We start from the raw sequence: 23682 nt of genomic DNA, 5'->3' as shown, positions 1-23682 counted from the left end.
AACAGTGGACAGAGAGGCATTTGGTTCATTGACCAATAATGGCCTGACCAGCACCTACAAAAGCAACCAAAAGTAGCACATTAAATCTACTTCAGTTTATTTCCATCTCTCCAACCAACCTCCTCTTTCCCATCAATCTTGTCAACTTCTCCACATTTCACTCATATTCCTAAATCTGGTAAATATGCATTGACAAAGCCAATAGGTTTTGCCTATGCAAGATTTGTCATCTTTGTCAATTATGTTTTAGACATGTTGAACAGCAGCAAAGGTTGCTGTGCAACATGATGTAAAGTAAAGAAAAAAGTGCTATGATGCACCAAGTCACTATGTCATATCACTTTCTTTTTTTTGAGCCATGTTGCACAGTAGCCTACACTGCTGTGCAATATGCCTACAAAAAGCACTGGGGGTGGGAGAAGTCAGGGAATAGAAACAACGGACAGCAGGTGGGGGGAGCAACATGAAGGAAGTGCGTGGGAGGGAAGGAGCAGTAATGGACAGTGGGAGGAGGGTGTGGGGGAGGGAAAAGGCCAAGAGAGCTGTGGGGGACTGAAGCAACAACGGGCAGTGGGAGAAGGACCGGGGGGGGGGGGGTTTCAGGGCCATGCAATCTTCTAGAGTGTTTGGAAAATGGAAGAAAAAAAAACAGGTACCTGGAGCAGCATGCAGCCCATGAAAGGCTACTGACAGCAAACAGGAAGCCATGACAGGTCCATGCTACACAGCAGGTACAGAAGCCCCGGGAAGAAAGGAGGTGAGCAGCTGGGAGGAGACAGGAGCCGGACTAATAACAAGCAAAGAAATGAGTGATGTGGAACTAATGGGCTGGCTCTCAGACAGTTTTTTTATTTATTTTTATTAACAATAGATTTTGCAGACATCAGGCAAACCCTAAAAAGGATATGCTTTTCATGTCGCACAAGAGTGCCTTGACCCATGAACATGTGACCCACTGATCGTCCTCACCCCTTTCTAGACACCTGTGGGACAGGATGACTGACAGGGAAACAATGCCAATTTACCTCAATTAAGGGGTGGTAGGGAGAGAGAGCGAGAGTCTAAGCCACATCCCATGAGGCCTCTCAGTCATGCCATATGTAAAATGCAACATCAAGTGTGAAGCATCCTTTTCCACCTATTCAAGCCCTGCCTGCCATGGGAGACAACCAGAAAACGTCTTTCAGCTTATTTTAATGTCTGCCCACAAATAACCTCCATGCTCTCCTGCTTTACCAGGCATGGAACCATTACTATTTAAATAACCACAAGGGCCAATAATTCAACATATAAAGAACACAAAGAAATTGAACTTCAGTAATGGGCTTTGGTGTTTTTAAAACAGAAGGAAATTCAAGCAACCAAGTGACCTCATGGAGACTAAATTAAAGTGAATAACATTCCTGAGAAGGAATTGCCTCTATAAAAGTAAATTCTAAACTCTACTTTGTATGAAATCTATATATAGAAAAGTGAAGATTTTATACATTTTATCTGTTCATTACTTGTCTCACTTACATGAAATAACAGGTAAATGCCACATGGACAATAATGAACCCATGGGTGAATGTTTGGTAAAACAAACTACTATGAAAGTACAAATGGTTTTAACAAAAGTAATTTTAAAATGTAGAATTCCAGTAACATTATTTATATTAAATAAGATAACATGCTGGGCCCTCATCATTTAAAATAGAATTATCATACACATTCAGAGCTCATTCTTATTCCTCAGCTAAAGAACCTTAGCGTGTGGAGATTCTGGCGGCTATCTAAGGCTCCCGGGTGATGTTGGCGGGCAAGATTGAGACAGACTGAGACTGTGGCTCTTGAGGTAAACCTCCTTCGTACAGACCTGCGAAAGGTGTCATATAAGGTCTGGGTTGCAGAGGCATCCATTGCTGAATTACAGACTGAGGTGGCCACCCTCAGGAAGCCAGTAGCTGCGGTCACTTCTAAAGCTGTGATCTTGGAGGCAAGGGTGGAAGACACTGAGGGGAGATCCCGCTGTAGTAATGTTCACCTTCTGGGGAGTTCTGGGATACATTGCAGCCCGCCAGACTGTCCTCCTTCTTTGTAAATGAAAGGGTGTAACGGACAATGCTGGCCCGCTGCTCGGCCGGGGGTGCCACCATGGGCCATCATAGCACGTGTCCGTAACTACAAGGATAGAGACTGCATCATATGCGCGGCTCGGGAGACTGAAGCTGCCCGTTTTAAGAATTGCAAGATTTCCATCTATCCAGAGAACACTCAGAAGGTTCAGGGGAACTGAATAAGTATTTGGAGGTCAAGGATAAACTGTCATCCACGGGCCTCTGCCACATGTTGTTTTAGCCTCCCAGGCTGAGAGTGATCTCCGGGGTAAAATCTGATTTCTTTGAGTCACCGGAGAATGTGTGGAGATGGCTGGAGATGTGGGATAAGGTCCCCAGGGACAAAGTGAGCCCATGGAGATCTGGGATCCGTGCAGAGAATCAGGCAGTCCAACCTGGAAATCACAGAAGGGGGGCGGTGCAGTGGCTGGTGAGCACCAGAGTCAGGCAGAATAGGATCCTGCGGAAATTGCCATACAGCAGGATGGCACCATAGGAAGGGCCCCTCGTGGGCAGCATCGGGACTGGACAGGGTTGCGACGGCCCCAGAGGTGGATGCGGTGTCCGAAGATCCTGCTATATGGTGAGAGGACTTCTTTTGTTTCTTGATTTTAACTCCTGCTCTCTTTCACCTATTTCTAATCCTCCTCTCCTCTTTTATTCTTTTGCCTTTTTCCTCCTGGAGGGGTTGCGAAATCCTGCTGGGATGTGGACGGAGTCAATCTCAATGTTGATTGTTACCAGTGCAGGGGGTGCTCATAAGGGTGTTGTTGCCACTGAACTGTAAAATGTGGGGGTGGTGTGGAGTCTCTCCACGATCAGTGGCAGGACATATATTTGTGGGTGGTGGGTTTTGGCTGCGGGTCCCGCCAGCACTGATACTAATGGACAAGTAGTGTGTCTTTTTGTTGCTATGCTTTTTTCTGGGAGGGGCGGGGAGTGTTGGGGCTGGCTTGTTTTGTTTATCCTCTGTGTTGGATGGGGGTGTGGTTGTGCATGCAGTGTGACTCAGGTGCTACTATATTTGGTCTCCTTTGAAGAGCTCGCTGGATTGACCATTGCCCCTGGGTGGGACTTGTCTGGGGTTGGCGGCAGGGGATATTAAAACGGACGGCTGACTGCATGAACATACTTACCTTGAATGTCAGGGGATTGAAGGGCTGGCTATGCTGAGTGGTACAGAGTGCACTCGTACCTCAGAAGCAGTAAGGTGCAGATTCCCTACTTTCAGGAGACCCACCTTCTGGATAAGGAATCCCATAAACTTGGGAAGAAATGGAGGGGTCAGTTCATCTCGGCCACATACTCATCATATGCCAGAGGGGTGGCTATCTGGATTGTGCCAGGGGTTCCTTTTCATCACTTAATACATTGAGGCGGATGTTGAGGAGCAATATCTTCTGATCCTGGGCACGCTGGATGGAAAGGATGCCGCTATTTTAAATATGTATGCCCCTAATGTTGATGACAGGTTTTTTTATGAGGGAATTCAGAATTTACTTGAGGGTAGTCTAGGGCCCTCTGTGATCTGGGTGGGAATCTTCAATTGTATTCTGGACGGAGAGAGACCGACATCTGCCTAGACAGGGTACAAAACCCCTGATGACCAACTCCCGTGCCTTGGTCATGCAGAACCTGGGATTCCTGGACAGCTGGCATGTGTTGCATATGGAGAGTCTCAAATTGACTTGCCACTTCTTGACTCATAATACCTACAGTAGACTGGACCGTTTCGTGGTGGTGGGTGTAGAGCCTCCACGGCTGCAGGCGGTAACTTACTGGTGAAGATATCTCTCTGATCATGCGCTTTGCTTACACTGGGGTGATGAACCTCGCCTCGCTCGGAATTAGCGTATGCACCCTGAGCTCCACACTGACACAGTCTGTAGGGACTCATTGGTGACAAAGTTCTCAGAATACTTGACGCTGAACGGGGAGCCAAGGATGCTAAGGCTACTGAGTGGGAGGCCCTCAAGGTGGCTATAGGGGTGCATGTAGTGAGACCGCCTGTGGCATTCAGCCGCAATTAGAGGAGGATCTCAAGGTGCAGGAGTGCCATTTAGCAATGCTACAGAGGTTAGAGATAGGATCCGTTGTGACACGCACGGAGGTGATGCGAACTCAGAGAGACATCCAGGAGCTCTGGGACTCCTCGTAGAACAAGTTACTTATCTTTGGTAAGGCATTACCCGGTAGAGACTCTATCTAGCTGCAGATTCTTTATCATTGAATTCCCTACCTCAGCTTTGAATCAGATTTTTTTTGCTGAGCAATACCTTGCACGCACGTTGGGTTGGGTCATTCGGATCAGCGTGCGTTGTTCGGCTCCGCGTGGCGTCGTCACAGCTATCTGTAACATCACGGTCACCTATAAGGGCACCACCTCGGCACGCATACTTCAGTTCTTTTACCCACAAACTTTCACACCAGAAGCACAGAGTCATGGATTGAACCAACAGTTTGTCTGTGCAAAACTAGGGCCCTGAAAGGGATAAACCCTGATCCTACTAGACATATTCGCAGAATGGGGAGGTATGGGTGGGTGTAAGGAATCTGCAGCTAGATAGTCTCTACCAGATAATGCGTTACCAAAGGTAAATAACTTGTCCATCTGATAGAGACTTCTAGCTGCAGATTCCTTCTAGTCCAGGCCCACCAACCCTGGTACCTGGGTCGGGGTCATCATGTGGGTCTGGGGCATTAATTAAAGGGCTAAAGCGGTTGCTGCACTGGATGGAGTCGTTAGAGCCCAGTAGTGGCTCACTCACTGAAGATGGAACAGCGTGGGTGATGACATTCCTGCCCTCTCCCTGCCCTATAGTAGCTTTGTCCTGTTGTCCACGTTTTACAAATATCTCAGCAATTTTCTTTGGGCCTGCCCTCCTCTTGGTTGAGGAGCACTCTCCCCCAATTCCATTAGAGTCATTTCCCTGAGAAGCGGTTAAAATTCCTTTGCATTCACCAAGAAGAGTGTCAATTCTGTCCATAACGCAGTTTCTAGTTGCATGCTTGTGCCTTTTCCGCTTAATTTTTAGCACTGCCCCTGCCCCAGCCTCTATTGCTTTCCTTTTACCTATCTGGGACTGTGGTTGGTGATAAAATATTCTGTAAAGTATTAATATAACGATGCAACCTACAGGGTGGCACAGTATTAAAATAATATATATAGCGAGGGTCAGTGATGCCTACTTGAAAAGTCAATGTTAGGGGGTGGCCCAGGCCAGCCTCCGACGGGCCGGGATGGGCCTGCCCTTAGCCCTCTTCCTTTTACCCATCTGGGACTGTGGTTGGTGATAAAATATTCTGTAAAGTATTACTATAACGATGTAATCTACAGGGTGGCACAGTATTAAAATAATATATAAAGCGAGGGTCAGTGATGCCTACTTGAAAGGTCAATGTTAGGGGGGGTGGCTCAGCCTCTGACGGGCAGGGATGGGCCTGCCCTCAGCCCGGGCTTTGCCTGGGTGCGGCCTGCACGCATCCTGCGCTGCGAAGTGCCCCCACGCGCTTTATAGTGCTCTTTGGTGTCAAGTGTGTGCAGGTGCTCGTGAAAATGGCCGCCTCCTGGGGCCTCAAAGCAGCTTGGGATGTGTAGTCCCTCTCAAGTCTTTAGCACGTCCCGCGCCACGAAGTGCCCCCACGTGCTTTATATCGCTCGTTGGTGTCAAGTGGGTGCAGGTGCTCGTGAAAATGGCTGCCTCCTGGGGCCTCAAAGCAGCTTGTGATATGTAGTCCCTCTCAAGTCTTTAGCGTGTCCCCTCTTTTTTTTTACTTTGACCCATGCACCATCCTTCACAGGTACCACTTTCACATTCTCTTTCTCATCATAACCCAATTCATACACTTACTTGGCCTCCAACAATTTTTTTTTTTTTTTAATATATTTTCCGGAGACCATTCTGACACCCTACTCTCCAGTAGTCAAGCACTCTCATTACTAATGGGCTCTTTCCCTCTCATTATTACAAAATAACTTTTCCCTTTACTACAGCTGGGAGTTATTCTATGCGCCCAAACCATCCTATTTACTTCCTTTTCCCAATTCATTCCACTGCTAACAGCCAATTGAACTGTTCCTTTTATCACACAGTTAAAACGTTCCACTAAACCACTGCCTTCAGGATGATACACCAAAGTCAATTGTGAGCAATGCCACAAACATTTTAAATGCATTTGCAATAAATTGAGGACCATTGTCTGAGATCACACACCTCGGTAAACTTTACCACATTGTGCTTTATCTGTAACCTTCACCACTGGCCACTTAGCAAAATGATCCATTACCACAATATTATATATTTTTTTCTACACTTCTCATTCTCAATTGAGAATTGGTACCATAATGTCAATACCAACTTTCTCCTCTGGCATATTTGGACATGGTATGGGATGTAATGGTGGCTGAAATGTTTTCTGTGTTTTATCTGCATTCTCACAGTTAACACATTCTGGCACTATTCTTTCCACCTCACTGTCTAACCCTGGCCACCAATACATATTCTTTATCCTTGCAGTAGTTTTCGGAACACCTAAATGTCCTCCATGACATGCTTCTGTAATCTTCTCACGCAACCCCACCGGTGGCACAAACCTACCACCCCTCAATAACAGACCCTGTTCCTCACTCAACTCATTACGAACTTCCCAATAACTACGTTCACACTGATTGAGTTGCTTGTTACTTGGCCACCCTGATTTCACAAATGTCAAAATCCTCTGCATTTCCCTGTCAGTTTCCATGGCTTCCTTCGATTCATGCTTATTGACTCCACCAAGTGCATCATCAAACAATAAAGCAACTTGCTCATCCTCCCCTACTTCCTCATCCTCTTACTTCCATCTGTCAGCAGGTAATGGCACTCTGCTCAAACAATCCGCTACTCTATTTCTTACCGCAGTATATATTGTACCTTATAATTAAAATCCAACAATTTTACAGACATTCTCGCTAGTCTGGGTGACACATTTTGTAGCCCCTTGCTGGTGAGCACCCTAGTCAATGGTTTATGATCCATCCTCACATACACTTTAAATCCCCAAATATACTGTTGGATATGGATCAAACCCCAAGTACATGCAAGTGTCTCCCTCTCAATCACAGAATATTTTTCTTCTGCCTTAGTTAATGCTCGACGCAAAACCCACAATCCCTTCATTATTCTCTTTATCCTTTTGAGACAACACAGCCCCTAAGCCTTTGGTACTGGCGTCCATAGTGACAAATATTTTACTTAATGGATCAAACCCCTTTAAGAACTGAGCTTTACTAATTTCTACTTTCAATCTCTCAAATTCCTGACAACACTCAGACCATTCAAATCTTACCCGTTTTTTCAAAAATTGTCGAATTGCATACGTTTTTCCAGAATTTATTTTTATAAATTTTGAATAAAATTCCAATAAGCTCAAAAAAGAGCTCACTTCGCCCTTATTTTGGGTAGCTTCATTTTATTCCCTCCTCACAAATCTCATGTCCTAATATTTCACTTCTTGCACTCTTACATTTTCCATATTCCACTGCTAAACCTTTCTTTTCAAAAACCTCTAGAACTCTACGCAATTTCTCATCATGTTCTTCCTTTGTTTTACCTATTATCAGCACATAGTTTTGGAAAAACATTACCCCTTTGATATCTGACAGATTACTCATTATTTTTTGAAACATCGCAGCTGCTGAAGCTAATCCGAAAGGTACCCATCAAAAATCGAAAACATCCAAAGGGTGTAATAAACGTTGTTAACTTTCTACTATCCGGGTGTAACATTACCTGATGATACGCAGATTTCAAATCAAGTGTCATTCCCCTTGTGTTAGCAAACATCTCATTAATTTTTGGTATTGGATATTTATCCACCATAATATTCTCATTCAAATCTCTTAAATCAACACATAGTCTAACCTTTCCATTCGCACGTCTAACAACAACCAGCAGAGAAATCCATTTCGCCGACTCTACTTGCTCAATTATATCATCTGTCATTAATCATTTGAGTTCACTCGATACTACCTCCCTGACTGAGAAAGGCACATAACGGACCTTATAAACACATGGTTTAGCATAATCTTTCAGTTCTATTTTATGACAAAAATCATTCAGACATCCAATATTTCCTGAAAATACATTTGGAAAGCTTTGCAACATTTCATTGCATACCAAACCACTACCAACAGACAACACAGGTTCAGAACAGGTTAGGTTCAAAATTACACCTAATTTCCGTTGACCTTCACAACCCAACACCGACTGACCTTTTTCAGAAATATACAATTTGCACCCTGCCTTCCTCCCATTGAATTCAAATTCCATATTTCTATATCCAATTAAATCTATCATTTCTCCAGTGTAACTTTTCGCCTTCACATCCGATTTTTCCAACTGGTCGCCACACATATTTTGAATTTTTCCTCCCAAATGTTCTTTTCAATTATAGTGAATGTTGAACCTGAATCCACAATCACTGTGACCGCCACTGCTCCCATGCTTACTTCACCTATTGGTTTTCTTTTCGCCCCTCACTCAATGTCTAACATGTCGTATTCTATACAAAATACTCCTTTAGCATTACCAATCCAATTTCTTCTTGCGTATCTGAATCAGTCACTGACAAATCTTTTTCAGTGTACTTAACTTTGAAATTTCTACTACTTTTACACACCCTCAAAAATTGTCCAATATGGTTACACGACAAACATTTTTGATTTCTTGCTGAACATTTCTTATTATCCACCAAGTGGTCCATACTCCCACAACAATAACTCTTTTTGCACTCATATCGTTCTTTCTGGTTGTTGCCCTTAGCCTTAGGGTCATTTTATAGTTTTTCTTTTCCCCTTTGATAACCTGAACTTGTTTAACTTCATGGTCATCCTCTTCTATAGCTTTCACGCATCTCCCCGTAAGTTCTGCCTTTTTCACCAATGCAATAACCTCCTTCAACGGAGCTTCACCGTTTACCCATAACTTATCCTGGATGTTAGGCTTACTTGAATGCATAATTATTTGGTCACAAATAAATTCTTCCTACAATCCACCAAATCGGCAAGTCTTTGCTAGATTCTTGAGGGCTGAAACATACTCCTCAACAGTTTTCGATTTGCTCTGTTTCCTTTAAAAAAAAATTAAATCGATCTATCTCAACATTTATTGTCCTGGAAAAGTGAGCATCCATATCCTCTAACGCTTGGGTTAAAACATTTCCTCCTTCTCCATCACCTCTTACTTTCTTTTCCATTTCATTGTACATTTTAAGACCTCCTGGCCCTACACAGTGTAATAATATTTTTTTATTTTTTTTCTGCTGAAAACTCTTCATCCTCAAATGTAGCTATGTAATTACAAAAATATTCCTTCCATTCTTGCCATTTCATTACAGGTTCACCCTTAGACAGAAGAAATGGCTGAGGTGCGGATAAATGTAATGTACTAATGGTCTCTCTTTTTTTTATTTTTATTTATATTACTTCACAATATTATCACCCTGACAATATGCAGCGCTTTGAAGATATCATTGACAAGTTTAGTCACATGTATTCAGTTTCTGTAAATATACAACTCTTCCTATGAAGGAGTTCTGCAAAACTATTCGGTTTTTGACAATATATAATTTCCACATGTAGGAGTGATAATTGTCTGCTAACAGCTTACCCAAATTCTCACCAAATGTATGCAATATCTGTATCCTACGTATAAGTACTGCAAACTTCCTTGACCAAGATGAAATAACATGGGAATGAAAAAAAATAAAAACAAATCAGCATCCAATATGGCGGCATGTAGGTTTATGAGGTCACTCACATAACCTTTCTGATTCAGACTTCCATACAGACGTGCTTCTTCAATGCGGAACAATGGTGGCTCATGACACCAGGCACGCAATACTGCCCTTGCTGGCGACCATGACTCTCAGATGTTGTATGCATTGACGCGCTTGCAAGCACTCGTGTTTACCTTACGGGACTCCGCGGGGGACCCCGCGCGGCACTGCCGGTTCATTGGGGGGGGGGGGGGGGCCCCGCGCGGCACTGCCGGTTCATTGGGGGGGGGGGGGGGGGGGCCCCGCGCGGCACTGCCGGTTCATTGGGGGGGGGGGGGGGGGGGGGCCCGCGCGGCACTGCCGGTTATTTGGGGGGGGGACCCCGCGCGGCACTGCCGGTTCATTGGGGGGGGAGACCCCGCGCGGCACTGCCGGTTCATTGGGGGGGGGGACCCCGCGCGGCACTGCCGCTTCATTGGGGGGGGGGGGGGACCCCGCGCGGCACTGCCGCTTCATTGGGGGGGGACCCCGCGCGGCACTGCCGCTTCATTGGGGGGGGGGACCCCGCGCGGCACTGCCGCTTCATTGGGGGGGGGGGGGGGGACCCCGGGCGGCACTGCCGCTTCATTGGGGGGGGGGACCCCGCGCGGCACTGCCGGTTCATATGGGGGGGGGGGGACCGCGCGCGGCACTGCCGGTTCATGGGGGGGGGGACCCCGCGCGGAACTGCCGGTTCATGGGGGGGGGGGGGGACACCGCACGGCACTGCCGGTTCATGGGGGGGGGGACCCCGCGCGGCACTGCCGGTTCATGGGGGGGGGGGACCCCGCGCGGCACTGCCGGTTCATGGTGGTGGTGGTGGTGGTGGTGGTGGTGGGGGGGGGGGGGGGGGGGGGGGGGACCCCGCGCAGCACTGCCGGTTCATGGGGGGGGACCCCGCGCAGCACTGCCGGTTCATATGGGGGGGGGGGGGGGGGGGGGGGGGACCCGCGCGGCACTGCCGGTTCATGGGGGGGGACCCCGCGCGGCGTCCTGCCGGTTCATTGGGGGGGGGGGGGGGGGGGGGGCCCGCGCGGCACTGCCGGTTCATTGGGGGGGGGGGACCCCGCGCGGCACTGCCGGTTATTTGGGGGGGGGGGGGAGACCCCACGCGGCACTGCCGGTTCATTGGGGGGGGGGGGGGGGGGAGACCCCGCGCGGCACTGCCGGTTCATGGGGGGGGGGGGACCCCGGGCGGCACTGCCGGTTCATTGGGGGGGGGGGGGGGGGGGGGGGGGGGCCCCGGGCGGCAGCAGCAAACACCCAAAAACCTTTGATCCATGACGGTCGCTCCTCTTGCATATGTGATCTTCGTCAGGAAACAGCAGGCATTGGATTCCAGGACGTCCTTCTACCCATACATAACTGCCGCTCTGCTACTACCTCTCACTCCATCATCAATGGTGGGCCATGGTGTGGGGGCTGAACTTCCATTTTCCCTCATCACCAATTCTGTAGTTATGACTCCAGGCTGGTTGTGGTTTTCAAGCATTTATTGTAATTCAGCTCCACACACCATAATACATCCTCCTTCGGTCTTCACCACCTTCAACTGTCAACAGATAGATTCTAACACCTACATTCCATATTAGAATTGACATAACCCCAGTATCACTTAAAAGACATATTACACTCTACTAAGTAACACCACTACAGAAGGCTCCCTTGCACCGTCTTCTGGCTGGCCAGTCTTCCTGGTGATCTCAAAGACAGGAGATAAGGAAAGAACATTGCTACCTAGAGTTGAACTTTGTCTCTCAGAAACAGCTGGTGAGCCAACTGAGAAGATGCAAGTATGAAGACGCTTGGGGCTTAAAAGACACCTAGAAGTTCCTCAGTGCATAGCAAACTCTAGCAATTAAACTCTACGAGATTTGGCAAAGTAGCACTTTGGAGCTGAGGGAATCGTATTCACACTCCTGCAGCAACAGTATCCTGTCCCTGAAAACAAAGAAGAAAATTAAAATCCACAACCCATGGGTGTGGCAACCTGACACTGATACCTGAAGTCCAGTATCAATCAGCTCTACTCAACTGGAGCCAAGGAGAGTCCACTAGTAAAATAAATAAATTAATTTAAAAAAAATACCAGGGATGTGGAATTCCTATCGCCCGACGCCCGGGACATCTTGTTTGGGGTCAAGGGCAACAAGTTTTTATGTTTACTTTGTCCTTGGGACAAGTAGGCCCAACCCCCTGCAACACAAACCCTTTGGCTGCCTGTTTACAGAGAGTGGAATTCTCTGCAGTTGAGGTAATGTGTTTCCAAAAGATAATGCTGTTCGAACTTGTATTTATGGTTCATTATTTGAAAGCCTTCATTATTAGGGTGAGTGCTGTAAATAAATGTTTTAAGGTCACACTTCACTACTGACATTGGTTCCAGTACAAAAAAAAAAACGTGTACACACATGTTTGAAAAGTTTAGGCTAAGAGGCTAGGTATAATGCTCCCAGAATGCTCTCTGATTATATGCAAATGAAGTGTCATTTAGTAAAATGTGTTGATGCATGCTAGTATTTCCCAAAAATATTTCTAATGGAAAATCAGTGTAACCATTTTCAACACGATTATGGGAAGCATGAAAATAAACAAACACTGACAAAGCCAACTGATCTGACATATTTTTATAAGTCTTTTAGTTTCATCAATGCATGTCTTGTTTTGACATGGCTTTTGTAACACTTTATTGTTGTGGGAGCTACCAGGCCCTCAACATTGTAACAAACATTGGCAAAACCCCCCCAAAAAGTTTTTGAACTTTTAAAGCACACGTTGCCACCAGCGGCATAACAAAGGCCTCGCAGCCGCCCTCCAGGGGGCCCCTCCAGCACAGCACCTGCCCTGAGTGAGTCTGGAGAGGGGGCTCCTCCATGTTCTTTGCAAAGGGGCACCCTCCAGTTTCGTTACGTCACTGATTGCCACTGTAGTTCCTGACACTGAACAAAACTACTTTGTGTGGCAATATGCTCCTTGTGGAAGAGCAGAATGCGATCACTCACAGTAAAGCCAGCCGAAAGAGAGAGAAATAGAAGTTTAATAAAAACAAAATGTCTTTGTTAACACCAGACCTAATTAGGGACCAAGACCCACATGTAGGTAGCTTTTTGCATGTCGCAAACAGCGACTTTCGCTGTTTGCGACATGCAAAAAGCACATTGCGATGCACAAACCCAGTTTTGCGATTCAGTAACCTGGTTACCGAATCACAAAACGGGTTTGCGACTCGCAATTAGTAAGGGGTGTTCCCTTCCTAATTGCAACTCGCAGTGCAATGTAGGATTGTTTTGTGACCGCGAACGCGGGCGCAAACCAATCGCAGTTTGCACCCATTTCAAATGGGTGCTAACACTTTCGCAAAAGGGAAGGGATCCCCATGGGACCCCTTCCCCATTGTGAATGTCACTGTAAACATTTTTTCAGAGCAGGCAGTGGACCACTGCCTGCTCTGAAAAAATGAAACGAAAACGTTTCATTTTTCGTTTTTGTTATGCATCTCGTTTTCCTTTAAGGAAAACGGGCTGCATTACAAAAACAAACACAAAAAACTGCTTTATTGAAAAGCAGCCACAGACATGGTGGTCTGCGGTCTCCAGCAGGCCACCATTCGCGAGGGGGTCGCAAATTGCGACCCACCTCATGATTTTTCATGAGGTGGGCATTTGCGAAGCCCTTGCGAATCACAGATGGTGTCAAGGACACCATCCTACATTCGGATTTGCGACTCGCAATTTGCAGGTCGCAAATCTGAACCTACCTACATGTGGCCCCAAATTCTTAAAGAAAGTCACAAAAGTGCACCCATGGAATATGTAGTACCCCTATAAAATATTTGTGAACTGTAGTTTAGCATGGGTAAATACGATGTGTATATTTGCTCATGTGAAAATCTATTGAGCATTTGCAAGTTCATTTTCCCTCCAGCCACTTTCTTCCCAACCCTGGAAGAAGTTCTAATTCTGCCATTGTCAGGAGTAAATGTCCAACCTTTCTTATTATGGGAAAATATTAGAGAGAAGCTGGTAAAAATCTTTAAAACATGCAGGTTAGTAGGTTTGCAGACTCAAAGGCATTCCAGCCCGGAAACTATTGTTTACTGCTTCCTCCAGCCCCAGTATGCAGATCTGCAGAAAGGTGGCAAAATAGGGAAATTGCTACAGTAGGGATTGAAACTCCAAGTATTCAAGCCCTACTATGGTAGTAGCCCTGGCATAATCAGAGAGGCTATTAATTGCTGCCATAATTTGTCGCCACACTACATGGCACCAAAGGGACAAGTAGATCTTTTTACAGGACAAGTAGATTTGAGAAGCAACCTGTCCCCTGGACAAGTAGATATTTTAATAAATTCCACACCCCTGAATACATAAACAAAAAAAACAACAACAAAAAACTGTGCACAAGTAATTAAACTTGGAGATCTAGTTCACTACCTGATTAGGACCATACTATCTCCTGACCTGTCCTGGTTTAAATCACACAGGTTATAGTTATATAAGGTGTTTCACTTACAATTTGGAATCCCACACAGGCCTTCCCAATCCACTTTTAAGCACCAACTTTCTCAAACTACCTAAAGCGTATGCATGCACAAGGTATCAGACCATAAAAGAAACCAAGTTAACCATTGATTACATAGGTTATTAAGTAAATATTTAGTGCATACTTTATATTATAAATCAATACAATACTATACGTAACCCCCATTCAACATCCATAGTTTATGTGCAATCTAAAATTACACAATTAGAATTCATTGGTGCTACTTTAAAACTTCAACATAGATTAAATAAATTGTTACTACTGGTCCTTTAAAAGCTACCCCAATGAACTGTTACTGTTTGTTCTAGATAAATGTCCCCATTCGCCCCTTAATAACCGAAGGAAATAAAAAAACATTAATGGGTGGAAATTTCTTAGCGCACTGCTAAAAAACGGCATTACAAGATAAATTATTTCTAACAATTCCTGAGAAGCAGCACCAGCAGCGAAAAAAATGTAATTGTACACCAAATTCATTTGTTAGTACTTCCCAAAAAAACAATATTCTATTGCGCCAGAGTGTTCTAATATCAGTTTCTCTTAAAAAGTGGTTTCAAATACTTGTTTCTTATGCCTGTAGAGAAGGACACAGGCAAAGGAAATGATCTATGGTTTAGAGAGATGAGTTACAAAAACCACAATGTCTGGTTTTATCCCTCAGTCTTATTCCAAGATCCCTCCAGCTCCACCAATGGGATACATAACAGCTGAAAGGATATAAAAGCCTTTTTATACCCACTGATTCAGGTTAGAAGTCCTTTTTTTCTGAGAATGTTTTGTGGGTGTAATGAGAATTCTTGAACTTTGCTGTTGCAGCTAAAATCATTTCATATGCTACAGTTCTAATGTTCCATTTTTATAAATGTTTCTAGTCAGCTTAGAAAAAGCAGCTAAGGTTTTTATTGGAGACAACTGATAAATTCATAATATCAGCTCCAACTCTATTGGTCATCATACTTGCTCTATTGTGTTTTATTATATTGTCTCTAAAAAGGTCCTTTAAACTGGAAATGCATGCATTCTCACAGTCACACCGATAATTAACTATACTGCTATCATTTAAAACAGCTCACTGGGTCAATCCAAATTCTAGTCTTTTCAAGGCAAGTGGAGTAGAATACATTAACTCAAAGTCTGCCAAATAATTTTCATAAACATGGCATGTAACACCTCCATATTTTTTTTTTTTAACTGTAGCTCTATATTAAAGAACCAAACAAATTTTCATTGTTAGGACCATCAGTGTGGGGCCCATAACTCCTTCCTCATATAAATGGGCAAAAAATGCAATGCCTCTGGCTGTTGAAGTCAGTGTATTCCTAATTTGGTCTGTATTTGACGACCAAGTCAGATTTAAGTCAAAGGATATCCCTAGATAAGTATATTCCATGACTTTTTCTATTACTTAGTCCACTCGCTATTTAAATATAGGCTATGATTTTCCAAATGACATTATTATTGTTTTGATGTATGTAATTAGAAGGCTGTTCTAAGTGCAAAATTCTCCTTATTGTTTTAGCTGTCTCTGTAGGCCATTCTTGGTCTTCAAGATAAGGACAAGATCATCAGCATATATTAGATGTGAGATTTTCCTGTTACCAATTTTAAGTGGGTCACCATTAGCTTTGTTAAGAATTGGGGTTAGGTCGGCAACATAAAGTGCAAATGGTATAGGTGACAGGGTACAGCCCTTTTTGAGGCTGTTATAGGTGTTAATCCGAGCACCTGCATTAATTTGACTGTTACCCAAGTGTCTGTATGAAGTTCTATTAGCAGACCTAAGAGAGCCCCATCAATACTCCATTTTAATAGCTCTAACCAGCACTTATATCCTAAGACCTTATCAATTATGATGGAAAAATCAACAAAATAAGAATTAATTTGTTGTAAGGATAATGTATGGTAAACTAAAGTAGATAAAACCAGTATATCATCAATGTTGGAACAGTTTGGTTTAAAACTAGTTTGATTGATCAGGATGAGATCCCCTCTCTTAGGCCTAGGCTGATAAGAAACACTGCAGATGTCTAGCAAATAATTTGGCATCATCATCTAACACAGCAATTAGGCGACAACTACTCAGTAGACTTCAGCCCTTTTTAGGTGGAGTGCACAATCGCTTTGACCTGTTATAAGTGTCTTGTGGGTTTTTAATCACACCCACCTCACACCCATCACTTTTACTCGTTTATGGGCTTTCCTTTTAAAAAGGCCTTGATGTCATTGGTAATTGCTTTAAGTTTGTCCTGCCTTGGGGCGGTTTTGTTACCGCCTTGCACACTGCCTCTTTTACACGGATAATTGCACGATTGCCAATATACCTCAGAGTGGGCAAACTATTTTTTTTTTCTTTTGTCTCTCCCCTTCAAGCTGCATGGGGGCCATGGTGCTCACAGAGCGAACATGCACACCAGTGTGAACTCGATTGGCGGTATTAAAGCACTGGTCACCCTGTTCACAGTTACCTAATCAGAGTAATTTCTTGTTGTTCTCCCCTTAAAACACTTGAAATTGGTAAATGCTTTACGTAAAACAGAAATGCTCAAAGTGAAAGCAGCTCTCCCGGTAGAGCGGGAGAGCCAATGCTACAATATTCACTACACTATGGAAAATCACCCCATATTGCTTTTCAGGGCATTACTTTTACAAAACATTTTTGCTCATAACTCAGCCTGTGGTGGTCCGAGAACCATGGGGCTACCACCAAAACGTTCACAACATGCTCTTTCTGTCTACATCATCTCTGGGTCCTCACAATAAGTTGGTGGGGGATCCCATAATAATAACCTCTCCCACCATTCAGTGTCTATTTAAGTGCTCTCATGGCTGCAACTTTTGTTTTACAGCTGACAGTAGCTTGTTTTTAAGGGCCTTGTTTGTGATATCCTTGCTATAGGTCTGCTACCACTGCAAATATGTAGGGCACTATGCACTCTAGGGGCTAAATATACGGTTACACTGCATTATTTATAGCTATTTGTTTGTGTGATTATTCCCTCTTGGGGCTAAACATATAGTTACAATACCATGTTTCTTACAAAAGCTATTTTCATTGGGTGTCCCCTGGGGCCTACTCTAAACATTGAAGCCATATCAACATACTAAAATATCTGTGGCATGAAAACGTGCCTAATAATGTTTTGCAGGTTACTTTTACAAAACATTTTTGCTTATAACTTGTAGTGGTCCTAGGACAACGAGCCACCTTCAAAACACTGCCCCCTATGTGCCCTTTCTGTCTATATCATCTCTGGGTCCCCACACTATGATAGTAGGGACTCCAAAATAATATCCCCTGCCCCCATTCAGTGTCTTTTTAAGCGCTCTCATGGCTGGAACTATTGTTTTACAGCTGGGAATAGCTTGTGTTTTAAGGGCCTTGTTTGTAATATCATTGCTATGGGTCTGCTACCCTTAAAAATGTGCAATGCATTATGTCCTCTAGGAGCTAAATACATGGTTATATTTTGTTATTTATTGCTCTTTTTTACATGACCAGGATTTTTACAAATACTGTTTTCATTGTGGTGTCCTCTAGGTGCTGTTTTAAACATTACAGTCATATCAACATACTAAAATATTTGCGGCACGGAAACTTGCTCCTAATGCTTTTCAGAACATGACTTTTACAAAACATTTTTGCTCAAAACTCAGCCTGTGGTGGTCCTCGAACAATGGGACCACCTTCAAAACACTCTCTACCTGATCTCTGGTTCCCCACACTAAGTTAGTGGGTACCCCAAAATAATAACCCCTTCCACCGTTCAGTGTCTTTTAAGCTTTCTTATGGCTATCACTTTTTATATGCAAGGACAATGAAATTATATGGCAGGAAAAGACGAAATTATGAGGCAGGATTGATCAATTTATGTGGCAAGAAAAGTCCAGTTATAAATTTATAATGTCAATAGTTCTAACTCAAGCAAATGCAAGACCTATTGCATTGCAAATGTGTGTTTGTAAACTGGATGTACTTAAGAACCATTCTGAGATGGTAACATATGACAAAGAAAAATGGTTTGATTAAATAATAATGACCAAACGTTACTCCAATTTTTGGGATCTGTATTAATGACCACTATTGGTATGCTACTACTACTTAGGCTAGTGGCCATGGATTCTCGCCTATGCCTCATTAGGGGATCTACCCTTTCAGCATGCTAATGTAGGGCTAAAAATCCTTATCAATGGAAAGGACCATTGTTGTTATGTTGTTGGAAACCTGTTGCCACTGAGGACCTAAATTTGTTATTATTTCCTGCCTTCACTGCTGTCTGAAGGCTTAACTAATTATTAACCTTCTTTTTGTTTATTATTTAATAAATTCTCTTATTATACTCCTGCTTTAGTGTTCTTATATGATCCGATGTTTTGTTCACAGTGGTGTGGAATTAACAAAATATCCACTTGTCCATGGGAAAGGCTGTGTCGTAAATCTATTTGTCCTATAAAAAAAAAAAAATCCACTTGTCCCTTTGCTGCCAATTAGTGCAGCGACAAATTATGCGAGGGCTCATACAATAGTACAGTTTGAAAACTACCAATTTGCTTTTGCCACCTTTCCACAGATCACATACTGGGGCCGGAAGTAGCAGTGAGCAATAGTTCCAGGGATGGATTAACCATATGAATCTGTGCAAACCTGCTAACTTGTATGTTTTAGGGATTTTCACCAGCTCTTCTTTGTTTTTTTTCCATACTGAGAAAGTTTGGAAATGTACTCCTGACAAGGTCAAAATTAAAACTTCTCCCAGGATTGGTAAAAAAAAAAAATGGTTGGGGGAAAGTGAACTTGTAAACGCTCAACAGATATTCGCATGAGCAAATCTACACATGCATAGTTGCTGGTGCTAAAATGTAGTTGACAAATATTTTCTATAAGTACGATTTCCTGGCCTTCTTCCGTAAATTCTTGTGAATTCACAAAAGTCATAAATCCGCACTAATGCAAGCACATAGGACATAAAACATGCCAGGACATATACCATGGGTGCATTTTTGTGATTTTCTTTAAGAATTGGACCCCTAATTAGGACGTTAACCCACACTTTTTGATTTTTATTAAAATTCAATCTTCCTAGATATCCCTGGCTTCACTGTGAGTGACAGCATTCTGCTCTTTCACAAGAAGCATATCTGTACATGAAGTAGTTTTGTTCAGTGCCATGGACGTCTGAGCAATGTGTGCTTTTTTACACCAAAAAATATTTTTTTCTTTTTGTCAGTGTTTATTATAAAGGTGCAGGCCCCGTAGCTCCCACAACAATAAAGTTTTACAAAAACCATGTCAAAACAAGACACACCTTGGCAAAACCAAAAGGCTGACCACTAATGTTGGACCTATTTGCTTTGCCAATGCTTGTTCATTTTCGTGTTTTACATAATCTTGTTAAATATGGTTACATTGATTTTCCATTATGAAGCTTTTAGCATGCATCAACACATTTTACTAAAGGACGCTTCAAAGAAACGGTACCTAAAAGGTTACAGTAGATTAGCAAAGCCTTTTTTCCTAGTAGCATTTTATGTGAACATTTTATTTTGGAGGCTAAGAATCAAACTTGCCGTCAAGCTTCTTCAAATATTTGCATATTATCAGAGCGCATTCTGGGAACATTATAAGTAGTTTCACATTGTTAAACTTTGCAAACATCTGTACACATTTTATAATGGAACCAATCTCTTTACTGCAGTCTGCATTTCCTTAAAGCACTTTAACTGCAGACAAATGCCCTTCACTGATCCATTATGCGGTACTGTAAACTGGCAGCCAAAGGGTTTGTGCTGCGGGGGTTGGGCCTACTTATCCTAAAGGACGTAATAAACATGAAAACTTATTGTCTTTGACCCAGAGCAATATGTGCTGGGTGTCGGGCTATAGGAATTCCACACCCCTGTTATGTCTGAAGTAAATTGCTACGTTTTATGGTTATCATTGACAGAACTGGGAAGAATATAAATGTTCACCACAATAGGAGAGTGTTTTGATTTTAAATGTAATCCCAGTTGCCAAGAAATACAAGAAAGTCTGAATAGCTTTCATATTGCCCACTTCTAGGTCATTCCCTATGTGTATGGTGAGACCCTTGCGCGGCCTGCCTCTAATAGACTTGGCTGCTGGCAATCAATCACACTAAAACTTGATAAAAAATAAAATTGTATCAATGTTTCCTGTAAACATATTACCTGGTACGGATTTTAAAACGTAACCAATTCATCTACGTTTATTTTAATCAGTCTGTTAAACCCCGCAATAGTTAATTGTTAGCTTTGTGACAAGTCAGACCACGTGTTTCCTTTACATGAAGCAAATAAAATGAGTTTTCATTTACAGGTGAGTTCTGGAAGCAGTGTGCTCCAAGGTATGACTAATTTCTGTTGTTTTTTCAACGTTCACGCCATTGCTATGGAAAGCACATTATTTTCGGACAAACATCTGGTGAACCTTGTAAAAACTCCAAATGAGGCACTGGTAGGCAAACATTACTTTCACGACTCAAAATTCCCATTCTATTTTGGATTAGGCAAGCACCACTGAAGAGGGCATGGGGTCCCACTTAACCTTTTGAGTCATTGAGCAATGAAATGATGCACTCACAACCAAAGTGTTCGATAAGAATGTAGGTTTTGTGTTCTGAAGCTATGATTTGATCCTGAACAATTGGAAAATGTTTGTCTCCCTTTAATACTCGAGGAGACTGTTCCAGTGCAGCCAAGAGCTATATAAACACCAGTTTAGTGTTTGTGCCAACGTAAGGGTTTCCCCAACAACTGAGACTAAGGGATAAATATTGCACAAGCCACCAGCTTAAAAAAGTGAGAAACTTTGTTGGTGTTAGAAGTTGCGATAAACTGTGTTGTCGGGTAAACTGACCCAAAACAATTTGGCCCAAGTGCTCAAAGCTGCTGTCAAGAGATTATGGCCCTCACTAAGAGTACGGCGGTTCAAGGACGGCCATACCCGCGGTGGCAGTCCGGCCACCAAATTATGATGCTGGCGGTCAGACCACCAGGCCACCGCCGCCATAGCAAGGATCATGGGTCCTGCCAGGCTGGCAGCAGTGAAAGCTGTGGTCAACCAGGGCGGTGCCAAGTTCGGCCCCACCGTTCTGATTACGACTTTTCTTTCCATGGCGGGGTTCAGGCTGGTGGAAAGGTAGGGATGGTGCTACAGGGGGCCTTGACCTGCCAATGCCATAGGCAGTGCCAGGCTCCTTCTGTCAGTACACTCAGAATGCTCATTATCTGCCATGGCAGACAGTGCGCAATCCGAGTGTGCGGCTGGCCCACACAGTGTGGCAGCATTTGCCTGGAATCTCCCTGAGAGCTGAAGCTAATGCTATTGCACTGTGTCCACCAGCTCAGCGGGGAAATCATAATACGACAGTGAGGAAGCCATTGGCTTGGCAGCTGCCTCCCAACCATCATACTGACAGTAGGACTTTCCCTCATTTTTCTAAGGAGAAAGTGGGGCTGTCTACCTGTTTATCAACTTCAAGAACTGAGATGGAAGATTCTGACTCTTTAACTTCAACTTTTCACCCAGAGATGATGAAGTCCAAGGGGACTATGGGTCTCATTCTTATGACGTACCAAGTCCATAAGGACATCATGATTTTCCTAACATACCAACAGGGAGATCCAAGGTCAAAACCATCCACAAAAATCAGGAATTTTAACTGTAACTTAGTTCCAATATTTCTGAAGCGACACCAATTAGAAGTCGAGCCTTAACATTGCTGCCAGGGATCCCAACAAAGGCTATGAAATAGTTCCGTTTAGCTTCCACTATTGTGATTAGAAATATGTTTAGTAAGTAGAAAAACAAGTAGTGCAATGGGTTTATTATAACTTATAAATGGTTTTAAAAACATGTTTGTAGCCATGCCTGTTTTTATTTTCGCCACGAGTCATGCTTTTTTGTTGGCAATCGAAGAGAAACATTGTCCATCATTAAGACCATCTATAACTAGAGTAGCAACAAAAGAAGGAGACTGTCTTGCATCACAGGTGATGTCATCGATCTGGTCTTCTTAATACGGCGGTGGGGGGTGGAAAGGCGGAAGGCCTTCTGCGTATCAGTTACTTCCTATTTTCCCAGCTGTATTACTATTAACGTGTAAAAACAAACTTGTAAACTGATAATAACAATTCATTAGCACATATGTAGCAACTGCAGAACCAACACAATCTCACTGTAAGTCAACGTTAAGTCGGGTCGATAAACAAATGACGTCGAGTAGAATCGATCTATTATTGGCTGGCCAATAGCACTCCACTGCATCGACGTTACACATTCATTATTCGGGGAAAACAAACTCCCAAAATATAGCCATTTTGGGTAATCCACCCCTCACTTAAAGTTAAAAAAGCCAAGTCGCTCGGTAGTCTGCCATTACCTTAAAACACACTACATTTCAAAGCTGCTGTCAGAGAGCCTACAAAAGGCAAAGGGTTCTCGTTAGAAATTTGACAGGCAGATCTGTTGGAACAGTATGCTGCCAGACTACTTGTACTACATAACTCTAATCGCCCTACTCCACATAGTTAGATTTGGCCTAGCAGCAGATGCCGTCAAGTCCCACCTGAGCACTGTTTCCAGGCTGCTCTCGTGCTTGTCCAGCGGGCGACCCGTGGCACTCTTGCGGAGCTTGTTGAGCTCTTCAGCAGCGCGGCAATACTCGGCCTGCTCGTCACCGGCCCCCGGGTAGGTCACCTGGATAAACTTGCAGAGAGGCTTTGCCAGGTCCACCTCCGAAGTCTTCTTCAGTGGCACCGAGATAAAGGTGGCCATGGTAGAAGCTGAAGTCTGCTGAGCGCCGCAATGATCACAGGTTCACACCAGAACCGGGAGCAGCAGACACTGCAGGGTAAGGAACGGACCCAGACTCGCACTTCCGGGTAGGACTAGCCTTTCCAACCGGGAATCTGACACGCATGCGTATAACTAATTTTTGGGACAGACCGTCCGCAGCTTAGTTCACTTCCCCATGCCAACATGGCTGCTGTTCGCAGTATCGCGTTCCAGTGAAGGGCGGTCTAGCCCTTGTTGACTTCCGTGACGTCAGGGTAAGAATGACTCAGGCACCTGCGGCTTCAGCCTCACCTTATCCCTTCTCTGGGCGGGGTGCCCTGCTTTCGATGCGCAGTCACTGGAGATGGGGCAAGAGTGACCGAAGGAGTTGTTTTAGGGAGTCAGAGGCAAACGGCAACAAACGCACCGTAGTCCCTTTTGGTAAAATATATA

At 43.9% G+C, this 23682-nt stretch overlaps 1 protein-coding gene across 2 annotated transcripts in view; it reads right to left on the bottom strand.

Moving 5' to 3' along the window:
• The window catches only part of PDCD6IP (programmed cell death 6 interacting protein), a 322785-nt gene extending 299420 nt beyond the window's left edge, over positions 1–23365 (bottom strand). For both annotated transcript variants that reach the window (XM_069214865.1, XM_069214874.1), the window contains exon 1: positions 23021–23365. In XM_069214865.1, the coding sequence (XP_069070966.1) occupies positions 23021–23229 (209 nt within the window). In that variant the 5' untranslated portion in view covers positions 23230–23365. The remainder of the gene's footprint in view (positions 1–23020) is intronic.
• Between the last annotated feature and the right edge of the window lie 317 nt (positions 23366–23682).

Source organism: Pleurodeles waltl, chromosome 2_1 (assembly GCF_031143425.1).
Source record: "Pleurodeles waltl isolate 20211129_DDA chromosome 2_1, aPleWal1.hap1.20221129, whole genome shotgun sequence".
Classification (NCBI taxonomy): domain Eukaryota; kingdom Metazoa; phylum Chordata; class Amphibia; order Caudata; family Salamandridae; genus Pleurodeles; species Pleurodeles waltl.
This window is presented reverse-complemented; position numbering and strand designations above follow the sequence as displayed.